At 37.6% G+C, this 23,015-nt stretch overlaps 2 protein-coding genes across 2 annotated transcripts in view; one reads left to right on the top strand and one right to left on the bottom strand.

The window, feature by feature from the left end:
- Positions 1–3,123, bottom strand: part of tpcn3 (two pore segment channel 3) — a 29,112-nt gene extending 25,989 nt beyond the window's left edge. Inside the window, exon 1 of the mRNA XM_057842491.1 lies at positions 2,822–3,123. Coding sequence (XP_057698474.1) covers positions 2,822–3,025 — 204 coding nt within the window. The 5' untranslated portion in view covers positions 3,026–3,123. The remainder of the gene's footprint in view (positions 1–2,821) is intronic.
- A 7,182-nt stretch (positions 3,124–10,305) lies between these two features.
- Positions 10,306–12,582, top strand: LOC130920278 (E3 SUMO-protein ligase ZBED1-like). Its single transcript, XM_057843372.1, has 5 exons — positions 10,306–10,521; positions 10,613–10,749; positions 10,836–11,306; positions 11,383–11,989; positions 12,052–12,582. The coding sequence occupies exons 1-5, from the start codon at positions 10,458–10,460 to the stop codon at positions 12,372–12,374; spliced, it is 1,602 nt and encodes a 533-aa protein (XP_057699355.1). The 5' UTR covers positions 10,306–10,457; the 3' UTR covers positions 12,375–12,582.
- Positions 12,583–23,015: the final 10,433 nt, after the last annotated feature.

Genomic DNA, 23,015 nt, shown 5'->3' on the forward strand with positions numbered 1-23,015 from the left:
GTGGTCAACAACATAGCATTCTGACGAGGCAGCGAGGCTAACAGTAAAAGGCAGGATATATACCGCAAATGGATGCCTTTGCTCCCTGGAAATACAGCCAATACTTCATATTTCTCTCCAGTAAAGATGACAAAAATATCTCCGTGCGTTGCAAACTCTACACTGGCTGAAAAAGACCGTCGGCTGCTAAAAACTCTACATCCAATTGAACAAGGAAGCACTTGGAATTACAGGACAACGCGACAAAACTCGAAACAAAGCCTACAGGTACAAGACAGCCAGCACTTCTACAGTTTGTAATCAGCCTTTATGCACATTTTATTGTCAGTGTTTGTGACCATAGGCGGAGTTTTACTTTTGTGGGGCTGGGGGCAAAGCATGTTGATGACTGAAACAAAAGTCAAAAGTTTGGACACACCTAAACATTTTTATGTTTTATATATTTTCCCTACTATTGTAAATCCTCTCTGAATACATCAAAACTATGAACGAACATGTGGAAGGTCAAAAGAAGTGAAATAACTGAAAACAGGTTTTATATTCTAGGTTGTATATATATATATATATATATATATATATTAGGGGTGTCAAACGATTAAAATTTTTAATCGAGTTAATTACAGCTTAAAATTTAATTAATCGTAATTAATCGCAATTAATCGCAATTCAAACCATCTATAAAATATGCCTTATTTTTCTGTAAATTATTGTTGGAATGGAAAGATACAAGATGGATATATACATTCAACATACGGTACATAAGGACTGTATTTGTTTATTATAACAATAAATCAACAAGATGGCATTCACTGTTAAAGCGATCCATGGATAGAAAGACTTGTAGTTCTTAAAAGAAAAATGTTAGTACAAGCTATAGAAATTTTATATTAAAACTAGGGCTGTCAAATGATTAAAATTTTTAATCGAGTTAATCACAGCTTAAAAATTAATTAATCGTAATTAATCGCAATTCAAACCATCTATAAAATATGCCATATTTTTCTGTAAATTCTTAATAATAAGGACTGTATTTGTTTATTATAACAATAAATCAACAAGATGGCATTAACATTATTAACATTCTGTTAAAGCGATCCATGGATAGAAAGACTCGTAGTTCTTAAAAAAAAAAAAAAAAAGTTAGTACAAGTTGTAGAAATTTTATATTAAAACCCCTCTTAGTGTTTTCGTTTTAATAAAATTTGTAAAATTTTCAATCAAAAAATAAACTAGTAGCCCGCCATAGATGTCAATAATTACACAATGCTGATGGGAGCTGAAGCCTATAAAATCAGTCGCACCCAAGCGCCAGCAGAGGGCGGTAAAACTCCATAGACACAACAAGTGAGCGTTTCACTCACTGCACTGTCATTTAAATCTGTCTGAGCGGGCAATCTGCGTTAATTGCGTCAAATATTTTAACGTGATTAATTTTAAAAATTATTTAACGCCATAATTTTGACAGCCCTAATTAAAACCCCTCTTAATGTTTTCGTTTTAATAAAATTTGTAAAATTTTCAATCAAAAAATAAACTAGTAGCCCGCCATTGTTGATGTCAATAATTACTTACACAATGCTCATGGGTGCTGAAGCCTATAAAATCAGTCGCACCCAAGCGCCAGAAGATGGCGGCAAAACTCCGAAAAACACAAGTACAGCTTTCACTGTGCTGTCATTTTAATCTGTTTGAGCAGGGCATTTGTGCGTTAATTGCGTCAAATATTTTAACGGGATTAATTTTAAAAATTAATTACCGCTCGTTAACGCGATAATTTTGACAGCCCTAATATATATATATATATATATATATATATATATATATATATACATATTTATAAAACTGTTCAAGCTCAGTTGTTGTTGGTTGTGTTTGAAATCTTAGGTTTACAGAAATTCTAAATACCCATCTTGCCTCCACAGGTGTAGTTTTGGCTTAGCAAAGCAAAAGCTAGTGTCTTAGGTGCTAGTCACATGATATGCTCAAAAATTGATTTTGACCCATTATGAAATACGTTGTAGGATTCTTGTTCATTTCATTCATTTTTGTTGTTTGTTTTATTGCTTTACAACTTTTATTGACAATATTTTAACAGCTAGGTCTTTATTTTAAAGGGGAAGTTCAGAATTTTTGACATTAGGCTTTATCTTGGAGTTAGCGGGGGTTTATTTAGTCGTTGGAGTTGATTTGAACAAATTCCGTGCAGTTTGTCAGTTATTTCAGGGCTCCGGGGTGGCTAAGCTAGCGCGAGTCAATAGTGGTTGAAATCAACTCCATCGACTAATTAAACCCCCGCTAACTCAAAGATTAAGCCTTATGTGGAAAATTCAATTGCATGCGATGACATTTTTTGTTGTCATTTTTATGTTGAAGCATCAAAAGGAGAAAAATGGGTAAAAAGGAACTGATGAGTTACTTTTAAAGTAACTTACTTACTTTGATAATAAAGTAATCGGTAAAGTAAGTAGATTACTTTTTTTTTTTTTAGGTTTAATCAGTAATCAGTAATTAAATTACTTTTTTAAGTAATCTGTGACAACACTGGTCGCAGATAGCGGACCCTGAGACGGAGACGTTAGTAAAATTTTTGTCCCATCTGCCATCTCAGCACTCAATAACCTTCCACAGAGTCTTCTCGCCTTGTCTCTCTTAAATCTTTTCTATTATGAAGTCATGTGTGATGATAAATTTCCCTATTGGACAATTAAGACTGTCTATCGAGGAGTTCGGAACTCAACCCTGTCGGGATTTACGGGGTTCCTCGATGCCACAGTCGAGGTGCAAAGTTTGACGAGTCACGTGAATTGCTCGCTCGGCTCACCTCTTTGCTTTTAGTCTCCTTTCCTGCACGTGCACGCGCGTGCGCGTCGGCGGAGCTAGTCGCGTTCGCGCTCGTCATGTCAGCACCCGAACTAGTTGTTGTTTGCTCCTTCTTCCGCTCTTCGTCCTCCTCCATGGCGCTTTTCTTCTCCTCACGAACTTCGGAGAACTCCAGGGTGCGAGCGTCGTCACCGCGCGTGCACATCTTCCTCTTATTTTTCCTCCTCCTCTTCTTCCTCGGCGCTGCGTTTAGGAACCGTGGGAAATATCCGATTTGTCGGATAGTCTCTCCCACATAGCATTTCCATTGGCTCCCGATTGAGTGTTGCCAATTTAGCGATTTTTGTCGCTAAATCTGCCGATTTTACAAAGCTTCTAGGTGTTTTTTGTTTCAAAAAGCCAAAAATCTACCTTCATTTTATTCCTCTATTGTAATGGACTGTATTGTTGGTCCATTTCGTTGAGCAATGTTTAAAAAAGTTAGGTAATTTGTAGTTCTAAACATATTTTGAAGTCACTTTTTCCTTCTCCCACAATGTTATTCCTCACTGTTACAACGTCCATTACAATTACATGCAAATTGCCAATTATGCAAATGAGCTGATGGCGTCATCTATGGACTTGTAGGGCAGCCAATAGCAAACTAATAAGAATATTTAATGGTTTTTTTTCTCCCCAGAAGCCTCTGGTTGAAAATTTCCAAATCATTTTTACATGTTAAATTGTATACATTATTGTTTTGATTACTGTCTATTATTTTTAGGGCTGTCAAACAATTAAAATTTGTAATCGAGTTAATTACAGCTTAAAAATGAATTAATCGTAATTAATTGCAATTCAAACCATCTATGAAATATGCCATATTTTTCTGTAAATTACTGTTGGAATGGAAAGATAAGACACAAGACGGATATATACATTTAACATACCTTACATAAGTACTGTATTTGTTTATTATAACAATAAATCAACAAGATGGCATTAAAATTATTAACATTCTCTTAAAGCGATCCATGGATAGAAAGACTTGTAGTTCTTAAAAGATAAATGTTAGTACAAGCTATAGAAATTTTATATTAAAACTAGAGCTGTCAAACGATTAAAATTTTTAATCGAGTTAATTACAGCTTAAAAATTGATTAATCGCAATTCAAACCATCTATAAAATATGCCATATTTTTCTGTGAATTATATATATATTCTGTAAAATAAATTGTTGGAATGGAAAGATAAGACACAAGATGGATATATACATTCAACATACGGTACATAAGGACTGTAGTGGGCATTTCACTCTACTGTCATTTAAATCTGTCTATGCTGTCCTTACTCCGAAGCGTCTACTTTTTCAAAAGCTAGACAGCTAGTGAACGACGCCTTAATAATCAGACTTCTTCCTTTTTCATCTGATTTATGAATAAAATGGCCTCAAACCATTGTCCTCTTTAGACCGTTTACGTAAAACTACAAAAAAAAAGTAAACAAGCATTGCATTAGCAACAACGTTAGCTTAGCACGCTATTCAGGTTGACTAAACATAAACAAAAAGCGTCTCATACAAAAAATATAACATTTCGCTTATTAACATAATATGTACATTCTTTACAACAACCATACTTACGGACAAATCTTTTCCAAGGATCATATAAGCACAACAGAGACGTCGTGCAGCCATATTGAAATGGCAAGAAAAAAATAAACCATGTCGCAAAGCGACCACAAGAGTTCGCTGTTAGACAGCACAAAACGCCTTGCAGTAAAACTTACCAAAAGGCAGAATACTGTCTGAGAGGGACATGTGCGTTAATTGCGTCAAATATTTTAACGTGATTAATTAAAAAAATTAATTACTGCACGTTAACGCGTTAATTTTGACAGCCCTAATTAAAACCCTTCTTAATTTTTTCGTTTTATTAAAGTTTGTAAAATTTTCAATCAAAAAATAAACTAGTAGCTCGCCATTGTTGATGTCAATAATTACACCATGCTCACTCATTGTGCATATAATCATTTGGACCCAAGCGCCAGCAGAGGGCGCCAAAAACCAAAAAACAAGTAACAACCGGACATTACATTGCTGTCATTTTAATCTGTTTGAGCGAGGCATGTGCGTTAATTGCGTCAAATATTTTAACGTGATTAATTTTAAAATTTAATTACCGCCCTTTAACGCGATCATTTTGACAGCCCTAATTATTTTGTAATCAACGTTCATTTGAATGGCGAACCGCAAGCAACACGCCACTTCCGCTCATTAATATTCACATATATTGACATTAGCTACTGTTGCTAAGGGGGGACATGCGACCGTTTGTCCCTAATAGGAAATGAATGGAAATCGTGTATAAAGGAGATGTTTACAGAGCTAAACCTACCAGTTCTCTCCGAAAATGATGTCCCTAGTGCCAAATTCACTGGCAAAAATGTGGAAGAACATAAAAATGTTCAGTTAAAGAGATGGCTTGAGTGTTGAAGGCTGAAAAAGACACAAAAAACAAGCCAACTTTAGCATAGCCTTAGCTTTTTTTATCCACGACTGACAGTGACATTGTCCTGTTTCAACAAGCTCTCCTTTACCACCAGCCCTGTCTTTCTTATATATTATATCCTCTGGTTGTCCTACGTCTCTGACCGTTCTCGGGGGGAATTTAGTTAGTTTTGTGTCACGATCGCAAATGCTACTCAGCCAACGAACACTTTTAATTTTTTCATTGTTAACAAATCTTAATTCTATAACTTAATTACACTTCCCCCTTACTAAAGTTGTTTTTTAACAACAAAAAATGTAACAGTGGCAATCATATACCATTTTAATTATTCTCAGGTCATTCATTGTCAGACAGAAGCAGCACGGCACAACATCACGCAAAAAAATTAGTTAAAAATATCAAAATGGCTTACCTCTTTGTCCTCTGAAAGACCATGCCAACCCAACAAAATGTTTACTGCATAAACGTTTACTGCCGAGCTGGCGTTAAAAGACCGCGGAAGTTGATTCAGTCTTCACATTTTTTCCTCCGAGTTTTTGGATTCGGGAAATGTATGAAGAAAACATCCTTCATATGTCGTAACGTCTAGAGTCGTTTCTACAGGTTCCAAAAAAGCAATGCGTGATCGGCATGTTCGTTTTTGAAAGATTACTGGCGAAAAGTAGCACAAATTACGTTGTTTCTATGCGAGGGCGGGTCTATAATGTCCCACTCCTGCTTTACTTCCGCTTTACGATGCGACACCATGGTCTAAAAATAACATGCATGCTGTATGCCATTCTAATTTTCAAATAGAAACTGCTATTTCTGGAGAAATTACAATGGGGCTTTGCTTAGCCCCGCCAAGGTGGATTTGAGGACATTTCGGGGACAATATCAGGTCATTCCATAGGTGGAGTTTAAATTTTGCGGCAGGGGGGCACAACATGTTGATGACCCCAAAACGCAGTGTCAGCAATAAAATTAACTTACAAGAATATTTATGATAATAAGTTGACAATGAGCGTTTTTTGTCTCCCATCATTCTTGAGGGGAATTCTATATCAGGCTGCTTAGGCAATACTTTTCGCCAAGATCGTCATCCATTGAATTTGGTACGCCCGTCGGTGTCGTGCCAATGTAGTTACCCCAGTAAAAAATGTTATGCCCTGGGCGGAGCCATATGGAGGTAGATTTGTGTCTTTATTATTTAATTCTAAAAAAATGCTTCATTAAAAAAAAAAAAAAAATTTAAAGTTGCTTCAATTAAAATATGTATTTCAACCCAAAAAAGTCGCTTCAATCAAAAAAAATGTGTTTGAATGCAAAAATAAATTTGAAACTCATAAAAACGCAAAAAAATGCATGTGGAAGCTATTTTTCTTTTATTATTTATTACTTTTTTTTTTTTATTGAAGTAAGTTTTTTTTGTTTGAATCAGCTTTTTGATTGAAGTAATGTTGATTTGTGTTTGCGTCACATTTTGGCTCAGACATTTTTCTCTTAATAATTCAAAAAATAAGCTGCTTCAAAAAAAAATATAGATTTTCAAAAAGAAAAATCACTTCAATCCAAAAAAGAAAAATTTCAATCATAGAAAGTTTTTGAATGCGAAAAAATATTTGAGATTTAAAAATTTGCATTTGAACACTTAATTTTAACATTTTTCTTTGATTGAAGCAATCCTTTTTGTGTTTGGGCCATGTTGTGATTAGAACATTTGTGTCGAAATCATTCGATTCCCAAAAAAGTTGCTTCAATTAAAAAATATATTTTCAATCAAAGTAAAAAAATCATTTTTAAAAATATTTTTTCTCTAATATATATATATATATATATATATATATATATATATATATATATAAATTACATGCAAATCAAATTACTGTCTAAGGTGCTCAAATAATAATCTCGACCCTTTAAAGATTTTTTTGGTTGATTTCATTCATTTTGTTGCAGTTTTATTGCTTTACAACTTTTATATATAAATGCGAAAAGTCAATTACATGCAATGACCCTTTTCGGCCTGCAGGAGGGGCCTGGCCCCCCTTAAAAACCGCTTATGGTCATTTCCTGTTGATTTGGGGACATTTCTAGGACATGTCCTAGTCATATAAGTTCACTTCCTGTTGATTAGATGATACTTCTGGGACATGTCCTGGTGATATCAGTGCAATGCAATGTAAATGCCCTTGAAAATGAATGGGAAATTTGGACGTCCATGCACGTCAATGGCATTGACTTACATATGCGTCAATGGAATCCAAGTACTTTGACATCAATAGAATTGACATACATGGCAGTCAATGGCATCGATGCAATGTAAATGCTATTGGAAATTAATGGGAAATTTGGACGTCCATGGCCGTCAATGGCATCGACTTACATATGCGTCAATGGAGTCTGACAACATTGGCATCGTTAGAATTAACAAACATGGCTGTCAATGGCATGGACGTGCATAGCCCTCATTGACAATTGTGAACTTGTGTGTCAATTCAATGTAAATGTCATTGGAAATGAATGGGAAATTTGGACGTCCATGGCTGTCAATGGCATCGACTTACATATGCGTCAATGGAGTCCAAGTACATTGGCATCAATAGGATTGACATATATGGCCGTCAATATCATGTGTGTACTTGGGCGTAAATGCAAAGTAAATGTCATTGGAAATTTGGACTTACATGGCTGTCATTGGTATCCCCCTAGAATTGAATGGGAAAGTTTTTGACAAATTTTGGGGGAACCGTAATTTTTTTTCCCAAATTCGGTATACAACTTTCATGCCCCTCACCGCCCCGGAAATGTTGATGTCCAAATTATGTGATTTGGTCAAAAGTTGGAGGACAAGATACATTTTGGGAAAAAAAAAAAAATTTCGGTGCCGTTTGAAAAAATTCCCTGCGTCTGGCGAAAATTCCAGTCATTTCGATACATGAACAGTACCGATCGGTCAAACGGTTCGGGCTGCGCGGCACGCTGAAAAAACGTGGAGAATATGCAATTTTATTATCTTGGCCTTTTGCCATGCAAAGCTCCATATTAAAAAAAGACTGGTTGGTAGCGTTTGACAATGATTTGTAGTAGTGCTGTCAAATTTATCGCGTTAACGGGCGGTAATTAATTTTTTAAATTAATCACGTTAAAATATTTGACGCATTTAACGCATGCGCAGTAGGACCCGCTCCTGCATTGCCTCAAACAGATTACAATGACGCCGTTTTTTTGCACATTGAGAGCTAAGAGGCAGAGAATTGCGAGTGGACACAGGCGTTCATTGGACCGCGCCGTTTATTGGCATAAGCTTTGGCAACTCTTTCACAACAAACATAACTAGTGATGTGCTCCTTGGGTCGAATCCCTGAAGTGTGTGCCGAGTAATGTAGATGAGTGGTTCATGAACCGCGAGCCGATGCGCGTGTTGACGACTTACGTGGTGACGTTTGTTGCCCCGCGAAGCGGGTGTACCACGTGACTGATTCGGGAAATGATTCGCGAGCAGGTGTACCAGGTGGCTGATTCAGTAAAGCATTTGCGAGCGGCTGTACCACGTGACTGATTCAGGATCTGATTCGCTTGGCTTGATTGGAGTTCGAAATAAAAGCGGCCAAGAAACGCTATGGATTCCCCTTCACTTTTCGTGTTTTCGGGTCCCTTATTGCGCTATTTGGCATTCGATTCAACGAGCTTCATTTTTGCGATGGAACCGGGGCCGGATGTATGGGGGGGCCAGGGTGGGCACGGCCCACCCAGACGTGAGTCGTGCCCACCCAATCAAAATGACGGTGTTCTGTTATGCATAAAAGCTTGATGGGTTTTGTGATTGAATACCTGCGTTTCTTTTACGTCTTATTAGCATCATCTCGTGGACGCCTTAATTTACTGCATCTCATGCGCACTTTATTTGAATGAAACTGCAACACGGAAGGGACGTTTTCCAGTAGAGAATCAGAAGACGACGGCCGCAGTCAGTTCGCACCGTCTCTGTGACCACTTTGCCTTGAATTTGAAGTTGCATCGCCGGTATTTATTGTTTAAATGTGTATAAAAACGTAAATATGTTAACTGTGTGTACTTCAGTGCTGAAAAAGTGAGACAGATTCACTTAGCATGAAACTTGTGATATGCTAATTACCCACGAGTTAGAGGGTCGGCAAAACGGCGTCTCGGGCGCTCTGCTAATTGTTTATTCATATTTTAATATGCAGTTTGCTACAGATAGTGCAGTACATATGCGATTTCATATATTGTGCATATTTTGTGTTGAGGTGGTTGCAGCTCAACGTTGCATTCGTAGGAAGAATTGACGCAGAATAAGTTGTCTTTTAGCCAAAACTTGGCGTGTTTAATTTCCACTGACACGCGGATACATCCTCTCTCATTGCTGTCTTCACAGGCAATCCCACAATTCTTTATTAGGTAGTTGTAGATGTTTCCGAACTCCACTGCAGACAATTCTTTTGGATTGTTTATCCAGCAATCAGCTGCGACTTTGTATGGGCAGATTTGCAGGCCAATACACGCTAATTTTAAGTAGTATTGCCTCCTCGCGTCTGTCGGCAGTGACTCGTGATAATAATAAGTCATGTTTAAGACGTTTTTATGAAAAAAGACGCAAAACACAGCTGAAAATTATGAATTTCAGACAGCGTTTGTCTACGGCTGTTTACCTGTGCGTGCCCCCATCTCAAAATGGCGACACGTTGCCGTGCGAGATGACGTCATTATAACATCATGCCGACTGCGAAAATAAGTAGATAGATGAAGAAAAAAATAAATAAATAATTAATGCAGCCTCAACGGGACACAAGCCAGTGTCCTACTTGCGCCGGTCCCAAACCCAGAGAAATGCAGAGGGTAAAAAAAAAAAAAAAGCCTGCATTGTGGGTGCCCCCCCAAGTTTTCTTAGTGCCCACTCTGGTGGGTCAACCTAGATCCGGGCCTGGATGGAACCAGCAGGAAAAAGGAGATTTTCCCCTGTTTGGGAGCACTTTGAGCTTATCTCACCTCAGAAGGTAATGCACTGCAATTAATTACTATTTAACAGATTCCAATAATGAAAGAAAGTGTGATGACACATAAAATTCACATTTTTCCTTTCCGAATACTTAGGTGAAGTGTCTGGTGTGTTCCAAGGTGCTTAGTTATAATAATAACACCTCAACAATGCTAAGGCACTATAGGGTCTTGCATGGGAACGAGGAGACCAACCAGGTTGAACCCGGCTCAGGTGGGTCATTTATATTCATAGTCCCACACTACACTGTGTGCATTTTTGTTTGTTTGTTTGTTTTATAACTCTGACATGTAATTTAATATAGCTGAGAAGGTTGACTTGGCTGAGCTGTTGGTTGATATGGTAATTGAGGATTCTCAGCCGTTTTCCTTGGTGGACGGCAGTGGATTCAAAGAGCTTATGAAAGCTTTAGCTCCTTCCTACGTTCTACCTACACGGCAGGTATGTATGTCACGACATGAAGCACTATATTATAGGATTAACCATTTCAATACTTTTCAATTCCATAAATCGTACTTTTTTTTTAGACTTTGAAAGCCATGGTGGAAAAAAGGTACAAGGAAACCAAAGATAAAACAAAAGCCATTGTGGCTAAAGCATCTGCATGTAGTTTGACATCAGATATGTGGACGTCCATCAATACTGATGCCTATCTAGCTGTGACACGCCATTTCATTGATGAAACCACATCCCTCCAATCAGTTGTACTGGGGGTGCAACATTTCCCTGAGCCACACACTGCAGCAAACATGGCTTTTATGAAAACCTCGCTAATGTCAGAGTGGGGTATCAGTGAAAAAGTGACATGTCTAGTGACTGATGGAGCAGCAAATATGGGAGCTTGTGCCAGAGAGCTTCATATGGGTTACACTATTTGTGTGGCACATACGCTAAATCTTTTGGTGAAAAAAGCTCTTGACCAATGTCCTGAATTGTTCCACATCTGGGCAAACTGTCGAAAGATAGTTGGTTATTTTAAGAGCAGCACTACAGCAAAGGTAAGCTCCTTACTTGTCATATGGAACATATTTTATTTTTTGCTATTTATTAATTTGACACTTGATTTGAATGTAGGAGAGACTAACTCAGATGCAAGTTCAAATGGGCCTTCCGGTGCTTAAACTTCTTCAGGAGGTTGAAACAAGGTGGAACAGCACTTATCTCATGCTTCAGCGTATCTACACTTTGAGAGAGCCTGTCGGAGCAGCTTTGGCTGGTCTACGCACTGATCTGACACCATTGTCTGCTGAACAGTACAGAATTATTGCTGACTGTTTGACAGTATTGGAGCCATTTAACTATGCCACAATTGAGCTGTCTGAGGAGAAGAAAGTTTCGGGGTCAAAGGTAATTCCGCTGTTGTCCATGTTGCATCACTCCCTGGAGGAAGAAGAGATTCGACAGCTTCAAACTCCAGAGAGCACATCCATGGTTGAGTTTCTGCAAAGACAACTAAGAGAGAAGCTGAACCAACTCCAGTCTATGAGCATTATGTTTCTGGCTACTCTGCTTGACCCAAGGTTTAAAAAAGTAGGCTTCTTCAGTCCCAGTAAAGCAGCAGAGGCAGAAAAAAGGCTCACGATGGAATGCGCAGCTATCATGAGCCGCACAGCCTCATCTACTTCATCATCATTATCATCATCGTCGTCGTCATCATCAGAACCTTCCCAGTCTGTTGGAGGTATTTAATATTTCCTAATTGTTCTAATATTAAATAATTACTAATATCTGTTTCTTTCCTAGGAAGCAAACTGTGGCATCATTTTGATGCCTCAGTCCATCAAGCAAGAACCACAAATGTCACGGCAAATGCAACAGTTGAGGTGCAAAAGTATCTGGGAGCACCAAACATCCCCAGAGTTGAAAGTCCCCTTCAGTACTGGGAATCACAGAAATATACACTTCCAACTTTATACAAACTTGCTGTATCCTATCTATGCACCCCTGCTTCATCAGTGCCATGTGAAAGAGTTTTTTCAAAAGCAGGTGAAATTCTCTGCAAAAAAAGAAACCGCCTGAGTCCAAAAACTTTGGAAAAAATATTGTTTCTAAATAAAAATGAGTAAGCACATTTTGCCTCATTTCACATTTTCACTTGTTTCATATGCACATAGACAAAGTAACACACAATAATTCATGTTAAACTTAAAATATGTATTTTCTTTGTAATCAGAGCATGATTCATGCACCAAGCATGTTATACATTTTTCTGTCCACACGATGGCGTAGTCGAGGTAATCAATCCTTTTGAAGCCCCTAGGTGTGTGTGACGCATTTCCCTGCAGGGCTTCACTGCTTCATGGGGCTTCATTTTGCCATCACTAAACGTAACTATTGTGGCGAGCGACCTGGGGAAGAATGACAGGAGATGATCATTTTCTTAACACGCTTCATTGAACACAACGTAGAACATATACTGTTTGCAGCCACCACTGACAGTCATGGTTGCCCAACTTCCCATCATGCATTTTGGCGGAACACTTAAGTCGCTACAGTATCATTTCGTGAAAGCACAACAAAAAAATATTCCTATCTCAAAAAAAAATAATGTTCACGCGATGCAAAATACACATAAAACTTACTCAGACTTTGGACAAACTCTATTCAAACATTTCATTTAGCTCAACAAATACACTGGATGGCAATATTTAGTCACAATATACAAACTATCAGAGGTCTCGTACGTTGTAAAGCCAGCACTCAAATGACCGTGATGGACCAGTAAACAGGGAACTATGACGTCAGTCGAGGGACAAAACACACTCATTGGCTTGATTTCTAAGTAATTTAAAACTTGCCATTGACACTTTGTGGTGTATTTCAATCACTACCTTACGTAGTTAAAGACACTGTGAAAGAACGGCAGGGATATATTATAGGGTTATATAATTATAAAATTACTTGGACTAACATTTATCTTTTGAGAACTAGAAGTCTTTCTATCTGTGTGTCCCTTTAACATAAACAATGTTAATAATGTTGATACCATCTTGCTGATTTATTGTTATAATAAACAAATACAGTACATATGTACAGTATGTTGAATGTATATATCCGTCTTGTGTCTTATCTTTCCATTCCAACAATAATTTTCAGAAAAATATGGCATATTTTATAGATGGTTTGAATTGCAATTAATCACGATTAACTATTTTTTTGTTTGTTTCAAATCTTTTTAATGGTTTTTCCATAACAAAGCAACATATAATAAACAATATAGAACAACATAGAATAAACAAAAACAGACTATTAATGCTATCCAAAAACTGACACTGAAGCAGCAATCAGTGCACACACTCAAACAACATAGACTAACCATACACAAGTACATAGTCTGGGATATCAGATACGGCTACTTAATTTGATGATTCCACTCCAAAGATTCAGGGGGAGCACAGGCTCTATGGGTAGGTAGGAAGAACTGGGCAGCACCCAAGAGTATTTCATGAGGGGCACATAAGTTCAGCATTATTTTCAAAACAATATATGGGAATCTGAATACCTTGGAATATAAAGCAGAGAACTCATTATAGAATGAGTAAATAAATAAATAAAGGGGAAGCAAGGTTGTTACACATTGGATGGTCGCTAAAGCTAGGTTTTAAATTCAGTCTGAAAAAAGGTTATAAATGGATGCCATGTTTTTTCATAGGTCTGGAGAGAGCCATTAGAAACATGTCTCAAGTGTTCCAATTTTAGGTTGGCCATGACGTCTTCAATCAAGCTCTTAAAATATGGAGGCTCAGTTTTTTTCCAATTAAATAAAATCATGCGCCTAGCGAGTAAAGTAATAAAAGCTATTGCACTGGCCTGGTGAAATGAAACTAACATCTTTGATGGGACAATCCCAAACAACGCTGTTGTGCAGTTTGGCGCAATATCCTTGTTGCATAAGGAGGACAGTGCATTGAAAATCTCTCTCCAGAATGCATAAAGCTTGGGACACAACCAAAACATATGGCTCAAATTAGCTGGGGTAAGGCCACATCTTGGACATGCTGGATCGGCACCTGTATGCAGTTTTGAAATTTTACTTGGTGGCCAGTGTAACCTATGAAGAATCTTGAACTGGATTAAACCATGTCTTATACATATAGATGATGAATGGATTGAACTAATAGCAGCTTGCCAGGTGTTATCAGTAAGCTGCTCGCCCAACTCTTCCTCCCATTTGAGTTTCAAATGATTTAATGATGGAGATGCCGCACTCTGAATCCTGTCGTAAAGAGCTGAGACGACACCTTTAATGGAGGGGTCCAATTCTAAACAGTCGTCAAGCCAGGTTTTCGGTGGTAAAGTAAGTGAGAATGTTTCTTTCACATAACTACGAACTTGTACATATCTAAAGAAATCTGATTGTGACAGGCCGAAATCTTCTCTTAGTTGGTTAAAAGCAACAAATTTGTCATTTCTAAAGAGATCTTTTATGCACGATAGACCTCCCTTTTTCCATCGCTGAAAAGATGGATCAATAAGTGATGGTGCGAAGTGGACATTGGAAGTAATGGGTGTTGCAGTTAAAGTGCACCTGAATTGAAAATGTCTTCTAAACTGAAACCAGATTTTTAAGGAGCCACGTACAATTTCATTGTTTGTCCAATTATTTTTACTCAGTGGCAAAGAGCTACATATTAGGGAACCAAGAGAGACTGGCTCGCTGGAATGTTTTTCCATCATGACCCATGGTGGGGAATCAGGCTCTGAGCCATCTTCAAGCCAGAATAATAGCATTTGAATGTTTGCAGCCCAGTAGTAGTAGAGGAAATTTGGTAACGCAAGGCCACCATGTTCTTTTTTTCTTTCCAGGAACTCTCTCCTAATTCGAGGTGTAGTTTTATTCCAAATGAACATTGACAGGTGTTTATCCAATTCTTTAAAATAGGCTTTAGGGATGAAAACTGGAATCATTTTAAACAGATAAAGAAATTTGGGCAATATATACATTTTTACCGAATTAATCCTTCCCACCAGGGACAGAGGCAGATTTGACCATCTCTTTAAATCTTGTTTGACCTTATTAAGTGCTTTAGTGAAATTATTCTCAAATAATCTTTTATAGTTATAAGTAACCTCCACACCTAGGTAAGTAAAGTGGTCTTTATTTACCTTAAATGGGAAGCCTTGGAAATTCAATGGTTGGGCTTTTTCGTTAATTGGAAATAGTACGCTTTTGGACAGATTTAACTTCTAGCCGGACACTAGTCCATATTTAGTAATAACAGCAAGAGCTAAAGGGATAGTGTTGAGTGGATTAGAAAGAAAGAGAAGAAGATCATCTGCATATAAAGATAATTTGTTGATTTGTCCTCCTCTTTGTATTCCAGTCAACGGGGCAGTTTCTCTAAGCATAATTGCCAAAGGTTCAATAGCGATATTAAAAAGCAAGGGACTTAATGGGCAGCCCTGCCTTGTCCCACGGAAAAGAGGGAAGAAATCTGACGCGGTTTTGTTTGTTCGTATTGAAGCCTGCGGTGTCGCATATAAAATACAAATCCAAGACCGAAATACTGGGCCAAATCCAGATTCCTTAAGTGCAGCAAATAGGAAATTGTATTCAATTCTGTCAAATGCTTTTTGTGCATCTAGAGAGATCACAACTTGTGGTGAGGCGTCGTTTCGTTGATAAGTTACATTCAAGACACGACGCAGATTGTCAGAAATTTGCCTACCAGTCATAAATCCTGTCTGATCGGGGTGTATTAGTTTTGATAATACTTTTTCTAACCTACTTGCTAACACTTTTGATATTATTTTGTAATCACAGTTCAGGAGGCTAATTGGGCGGTATGATTCGCAGAGCAAAGGGTCTCTGTCCTTTTTTAACAGGAGAGAAATTGTTGCTTGTGTCATAGTTTCCGGAAGGACTTTTTTATCAAGAATCTCTTCGCAAACCTTAAACAAGAGTGGAACTAGTTTGGTTTTAAATTTTTTAAAGAAGCTTATAGGAAAACCATCCGGGCCAGGAGCAGTCCCAGGTTTCATTTTTCTGATGGCATCACTAATTTCGGACTGTGTAATATCAGATTCAAGTGATTTTTTATCCACCTCCTGTAGCGTGGGTAAGTTAATGTCATTAAAAAATGATTCAGTTGAAGTTTGGTCAAATACTGTGGAGGAGTAGAGCTTTTCATAAAATGATTTAAATTCTGTATTGATGGCTTTTTGGTCTGTTAATATACGCCCTTGTTCATCTTTAATTGCTGCTATAAAGCCTGCAGTAGATGACTGTTTTAGCTGGTGAGATAACAGCTTGCCAGCGCGATCGCTATGTTCGTAAAAAGTAAGACGGGATCGTAGATACTGGTCAATGGCCCTATTGTTGGTAATGGAGTCAAATTCTGTTTGGAGCAAGATTCTTTCCTTATATAAGCGATTTGTGGGTCTTATTGCGTGTAATTGGTCTACTTCTTTAATACGATCCATTAGCTGTGAGGCTCTTTTTGTCTTTAATTTATTTTCTGTGGCAATATAGGATATCACTTGTCCCCTTAAATAAGCTTTTAAGGTCTCCCAAATTAAGGAATAAGTAATCCCTGGTGTTTCGTTTAGATCCAAGAAGAGGTCAATTTGTGTGTTGATGAATTCAACAAACTTGTCATCTGACAAATATCTGCAATTTAGACGCCAAAAATAATTTTGGGCATTTTCTGGAAAGTTCAGCTGCAATATGACTGGTGCATGATCCGATATCACAATGCTGGCGTATTCCACTTGAGTCACCAAATGTAATAGTTTTTGATCGATCAAAAAATAATCAATTCTGGAGTAGCTTTGGTGTACCGGGGAGAAGAATGAAAATTGCTTAGATGTAGGATACCTGAATCTCCAAGGGTCCACTACTCCATATGCATCAAGAAATTCATTAATGCAAATGGCAGATTTACTAAATGCCGTGGATTTAGAGCTAGACCGGTCAAGAGCAGGATTCAAAGTGCAATTCAAATCACCAGCCAATATTAAATCATAGCAGTCAAGATCTGGTAGCAGAGAGAAAAGAGACGAGAAAAATGTGGCATCATCCCAGTTAGGGCCATAGACATTTGCTAAGACGACTGGTCGGTTAAATAATTGACCTTGCGTAATTACAAAGCGACCATTTTTGTCCCTGATTGTTTTAGTCTCTATAAATTGAACATCTCGATGTATCAGAATTGCAACCCCTCTGCATTTGCTATTAAAATCTGAATGGAAACATTGCGTGAAACCGCCTCTTAGCAATCTTGCATGATCTTTATTAAGTAATTTGGTTTCTTGTAGGTAAACAATATGACATTGTAATTTAGATAAATGAGAGAATATTTTGTTACGCTTGATAGGGTTGTTAAGCCCCCGTACGTTCCAGCTCACCAGGGAGTTAAAGCCTCTGTTAAACGGTGGCATATATAAAGCGTGATAATACGTGTATTGAAGAGCATAGAGCACATTGTATTAGATAGATCGTACCCAGACTAAACAAAACAAGACAAACAGGGGACCTACACTGCTTACACATAACACGAAAAAGGCAGAAAAACAATTAACTATTTTTTTAAGCTGTGATTAACTCGATTGAAAATTTTAATCGCTTGACAGCCCTAATTTATAGTGATTGGTTCACTGTAACGAGCCCACCAGAATCTAGAAAAGTCCACTGTCTTAAGATGGCCCCCGCCGGTTACTAACGCCGCCCGCCGGCTCTGATTTTTCTTATCTGGCTCTGTAATACAGGTGATATGCGTACGCGCATGCGTACCTTGGCCACCGATAAGAGTGTCGTGACAGCTGCTGGCCGCCAGATAGCGCCACAACTCACGAAAAACAAATGGGTCACTTTTTTTTTTTTTAAAGGGATCCTCAATTTTTAAGACAAGTAATTCTTAAAACATAAATGATAGTATGAGTTATAATAATTTGATATTAAAACCCCTCTTAATGTTTTTCTTTCGACCCTTTAACACCTAAGCCTATTTTGGCCGAATTTGCATGCATTTGATGTTGCCTTTATATTTCAAAGAAGAAGTTGTTTACAATCGCCAAGTTGGGTCGCTTTTTTCAGGACACCTTGAACTTCATGTCCAAACTGTTGTTTTCTTCACTGACCAATTTTAATCCACATTTTGGACCCAAAAAGACAAAAAAAAAAAAGAAAAAAAAAAAAATCCCAAAATCTTTTTTCAAAATTTGTAATGTTGACGTCCCACTGCCAAACATGCTCGACCAACCGTTTTGAAGCTTGATCATATTTATTCAACTTGTTAGGTTAAACATTCAATAGAAAAAAATAAGATTGAATAGTTTTATGTTTGACAATTCAACACAAACAGCAGGTATGGTCATAGGCGTTTTTGGCCTTTACACATACTATGGTCAAAACAGGTTATATACAGTGCAAAATAGTGAGAAAAAAAAATTACATATATCATCTAACACATAAAAGGTTTAGACTGGATATCTCTTTGTGAAGTTAGGTGTTGTACCCATCACCTTATCAAAAGTATATACACCTACATGCAATCAAGCTTCTCGAACACACATCTACATAAAAATTGAATAGTTTATAGTAAAGACAAAATATATATAACATTGGAAAAAAAAAGTATTTTAAAAAATATTGACAAGTAGTTCAGTTCAATTCAAAATTTTCAGGCATGAGACCCAATAATAAATACGGAAGCGTATTGCATTCACTTGAAAAAGAAAAAAATGGGAGGCTGTTTTTTGAATTAATGTTTTTTTCAACCCTCCGTTTTTCTAATTAATTTATTTTTGGGTTTGTTTTTTGAAATTTTTTTCCCCTCAACATCGTTTTTCTAATTAATTTATTTTTGGGTTTGTTTTTTGAATTAATTTTTTTTCCGACTTTGTTTTTCAAAATCATTTATTTTTGGGGTTGTTTTTTGTATTAATTTGTGTTTTTCCAACCTTGTTTTTCAAAATAACAAAGATGAAAAAAAAATTAATTCAAACAACAAACCCGAAAATAAATGATTTTGAAAAACAAAGTCGGAAAAAAAATTAATTCAAAAAAACAAACCCAAAAATAAATTAATTAGAAAAACGATGTTGAGGAAAAAAAAATAATTCAAAAAACACTCACAAACATAATGTTTTTTTCCAACCTTGTTTTTCAAAATAACAAAGTTGAAAAAAAAATTAATTCAAGCAACAAACCCGAAAATAAATTATGTTGAAAAACAAAGTCGGAAAAAAAAATTAATTCAAAAAACAAACCCAAAAATAAATTAATTAGAAAAACGATGTTGAGGAAAAAAAATAATTCAAAAAACAAACCCAATAATAAATTAATTAGAAAAACGGAGGGTTGAAAAAAAAATTAATTAAAAAAAACAGCCCCATAAATAAATTACTCAGAAAAACGGAGGGTTGAAAAAAAATTATTTCAAAAAACAGCCTCCCATTTTTTTCTTTTTCAAGTGAATGCAATACGCTTCCGTACAATAAAGTTTTTTTTTTTTTTTTTTTTTTTTTTTGCGCACTCAATAAAGCTTGAACAGGTCACGGAGCTGCGTCACACAGCCTACTCTTTCGCCGTTTGCGCGCTGCCGTCCACAAGAAATGAGGGAAATATGGAGATAGATACATGGTACATGCAGCGTTTTAATGCATATTTATGAGTGCAGTAAAACTATAAAACTCAAATGACATTATCTCCCGTTTTTCTTGGTCGATTGACTTCAAATAAAAACTGGTGTGGACATCAACTTCCGCACTTTCAAATGAGACCAACCAGCGGCACGTGGGTGACGTAATTGCAGCGTGACGAAGCTTCAAAGACGATATGCGTAAACGCGTCGCTGCCGACACGTTCGGTGTTAAAGGGTTACTAAAGTTTTTAAAATTATTTTAAGTGATAGGTCGCCATTCTTGTTACGTCGCAGTGCGTGACGTCACTGGCCCCGAATGCCAAAATTTCAGTTTGTCACTCGTTAGCTTTCCCAACATGTAGTGAGTTCTACCCTTCCTATTTGAACCAGATCTGAAAAGTGAAGAGCAGGACAGCACTGTCGGTCGTTCACAAGACGAGCTTCAGGGGAAAATGCGTGCAGCAAATACCCGATAAGACAAAAGTTGAGCAAAACTGGTGATGCGAGAGAGTCCTTTTGGGAAGTCCGGTTGGGAACGAGAGTGTATGCTGTCCGGTTTTATTAGCAGATATTCGAGGTAAGCATATTGCATTTTCAAACGTTTTCCCAATATGATTATGTTGATTGTTAGCATCCAGAGCTGTCATGTGCTTTACATACAGTACAGGCCAAAGAGCACACCTTGTGTCATTCAGGTCTTGTACATTGTAACGCGTGGTAGCTAGGATACGTATATAAAAGTACCAGAAAAGGGAGAAGCTTCCACTTTTATTCACAAAAAATAATATTTCCACCTTGACCACGCTTCACTCGGGAGCTCAGCAGTACGCAAACACGCGTTCCCTCACGAACTCCAACATTGTTGTAAAGTCCACGTCAGAGTCACGGTCGCGTGCCATAGTGCTTTAATTATTTAGTATGATTTGGGGAAAACTCCCATGGAGAATAGTCAACAAAAAAGAGCAATACTAATCCAAATCCGTGTTTTTTACTCACTCGAAGATCCAGGAATTAGACTGATCCCGTGGCAATATAGCAGCCGCGATTAGGTCGATTCCACAAAATAGACTGATCCGAAAAGCCGCTGTGGGGCCGACGAATAAAAATAAATGGACGGATCCAAAACCATTATTGCAGACGCGATGGGACCCTCACTTGACTGAGGATCTGGGAAAAATGTTCGGGCGCCAGTTGTAACGCGTGGTGGGTAGAAGCTTCCACTTATGCAGATTTATTCAGTAAAAATAATAATTCCACCTTGACCACTCACGACACTCCCCTTGTTTCCATTTGACTGGAAATTGCATCCAAAAGCAGCACATCGTGGCATTTTACTTCGCGAGTTTAGGCAGCAATAAGCAATTGTTGAACATGCTACACATTTGGAAAGCTACCAAGTACGTCATCACTGCGAGCCCGCAAACCATGGCGCCAACTAACGGTCAAAATATGGACTAAATATTCTAAAATATTGCCATTGATTTAACATTTTATGTGTTTCTAACAACATATTTTAGTACAAGAGAACAATTGTGGTTTATTAGAGCCTACATGTATTTAAATCAGAGGATCACTTTAAAGAGTGGCATTTGGACGTAACATAGGGGACATTTTGCGCTAAAGTTAGCCCTCAGCCTAGCTTTGCTAGCATAACAGCTAACGTGACTTTGGATACTTGATGAAAAATCTTATCAGTTTACAAATAAAGCTTTTGAAATGATTCCATTTCTTGGATATATCGCTTTAACAGAATTTTGATCAACCACACGGAATGTACTTCATTAAACTGCAAAGAAAAACTACCACCGTGACGTCATTCATACATGGGCAATTTTCTTAAAGAGACACTAACACAACAGAGCGGACACTGGGGATGAACAGAAAACTTTTTTTTACAACAACATATAATTAAAGATAGTTTATCCCAGGAAAATAAAACAAAATCATAGCTACTATTTTGGATTTTTTTTGTCTAGTTGTATTGGCTATTTACAGTTGTGGTCAAAAGTTGACATACACTTGTGGAGAACATAATGTCATGGCTCTCTTGAGTTTCCAGTTATTTCTACAACTCTGATTTTTGTCTGATAGAGTGATTGGAACAGATACTTCTTTGTCACAAAAAACATTCATGAAGTTTGGGTCTTTTATGACTTTATTTTGGGTGAACAGAAAAAAGTGATCAAATCTGCTGGGTCAAAAATATACATACAGCAGCGCTAATATTTGGTAACATGTCCCTTGGCCATTTTCACTTCAATTAGGCGCTTTTGGTAGCCATCCACAAGCTTCTTGAAAGAATTGATGCAGTTCAGTTAAATTTGATGGCTTTCTGACATGGACTTGTGTCTTCAGCATTGAAGAAGTTCTCAATGGGGTTTAAGGCAGGACTTTGGGAAGGCCATTCGAAAACCTTAATTCTAGTCTGATTTAGCCATTCCATGACCACTTTTGATGTGTGTTTGTGGTCATTGTCCTGTTGGAACACCCAACTGCGCCCAAGACCCAATCTTCGGGCTGATGACGTTAGGTTATCTTGAAGAATTTGAAGGTAATCCTCCTTCTCCATTATCCCATTTACTCTCTGTAAAGCACCAGTTCCATTGGCAGCAAAACAGCCCCACAGCATAATACTACTGCTTGATGGTAGGCATGGTGTACTTCGGGTTAAAGGCCTCACCTTTTCTCCTCCAAACATATTGCTGGGCATTGTGGCCAAACAGCTGGATTTTTGTTTCGTCTGACCACCGAACTTTCCTCCAGAAGGTCCTTTCTTTGTCCATGTGATGAGCAGCAAACTTCAGTCGAGCCTTAAGGTGCCGCTTTTGGAGCAAGGGCTTCCTTCTTGCACGGCAGCCTCTCGGTCCATGGAGATGCAAAACACGCTTGACTGTGGACACTGACACCTGTGTTCCAGCAGCTTCTAATTCTCGGCAGATCTGCTTTTTGGTGATTCTCGGTTGAATCTTCAACCTCCTGACCAATTTTCTCTCAGCGGCAGGTGATAGCTTGCGTTTTCTTCCTGATGGTGGCAGTGACAAAACAGTGCCATGCACATGCAGTCATAAAAGAACCAAACTTCATGAATGTTTTTTGTGACAAAGAAGTATATGTTCTGATCAC

This window comes from Corythoichthys intestinalis, chromosome 8 (assembly GCF_030265065.1).
Source record: "Corythoichthys intestinalis isolate RoL2023-P3 chromosome 8, ASM3026506v1, whole genome shotgun sequence".
NCBI lineage: Eukaryota > Metazoa > Chordata > Actinopteri > Syngnathiformes > Syngnathidae > Corythoichthys > Corythoichthys intestinalis.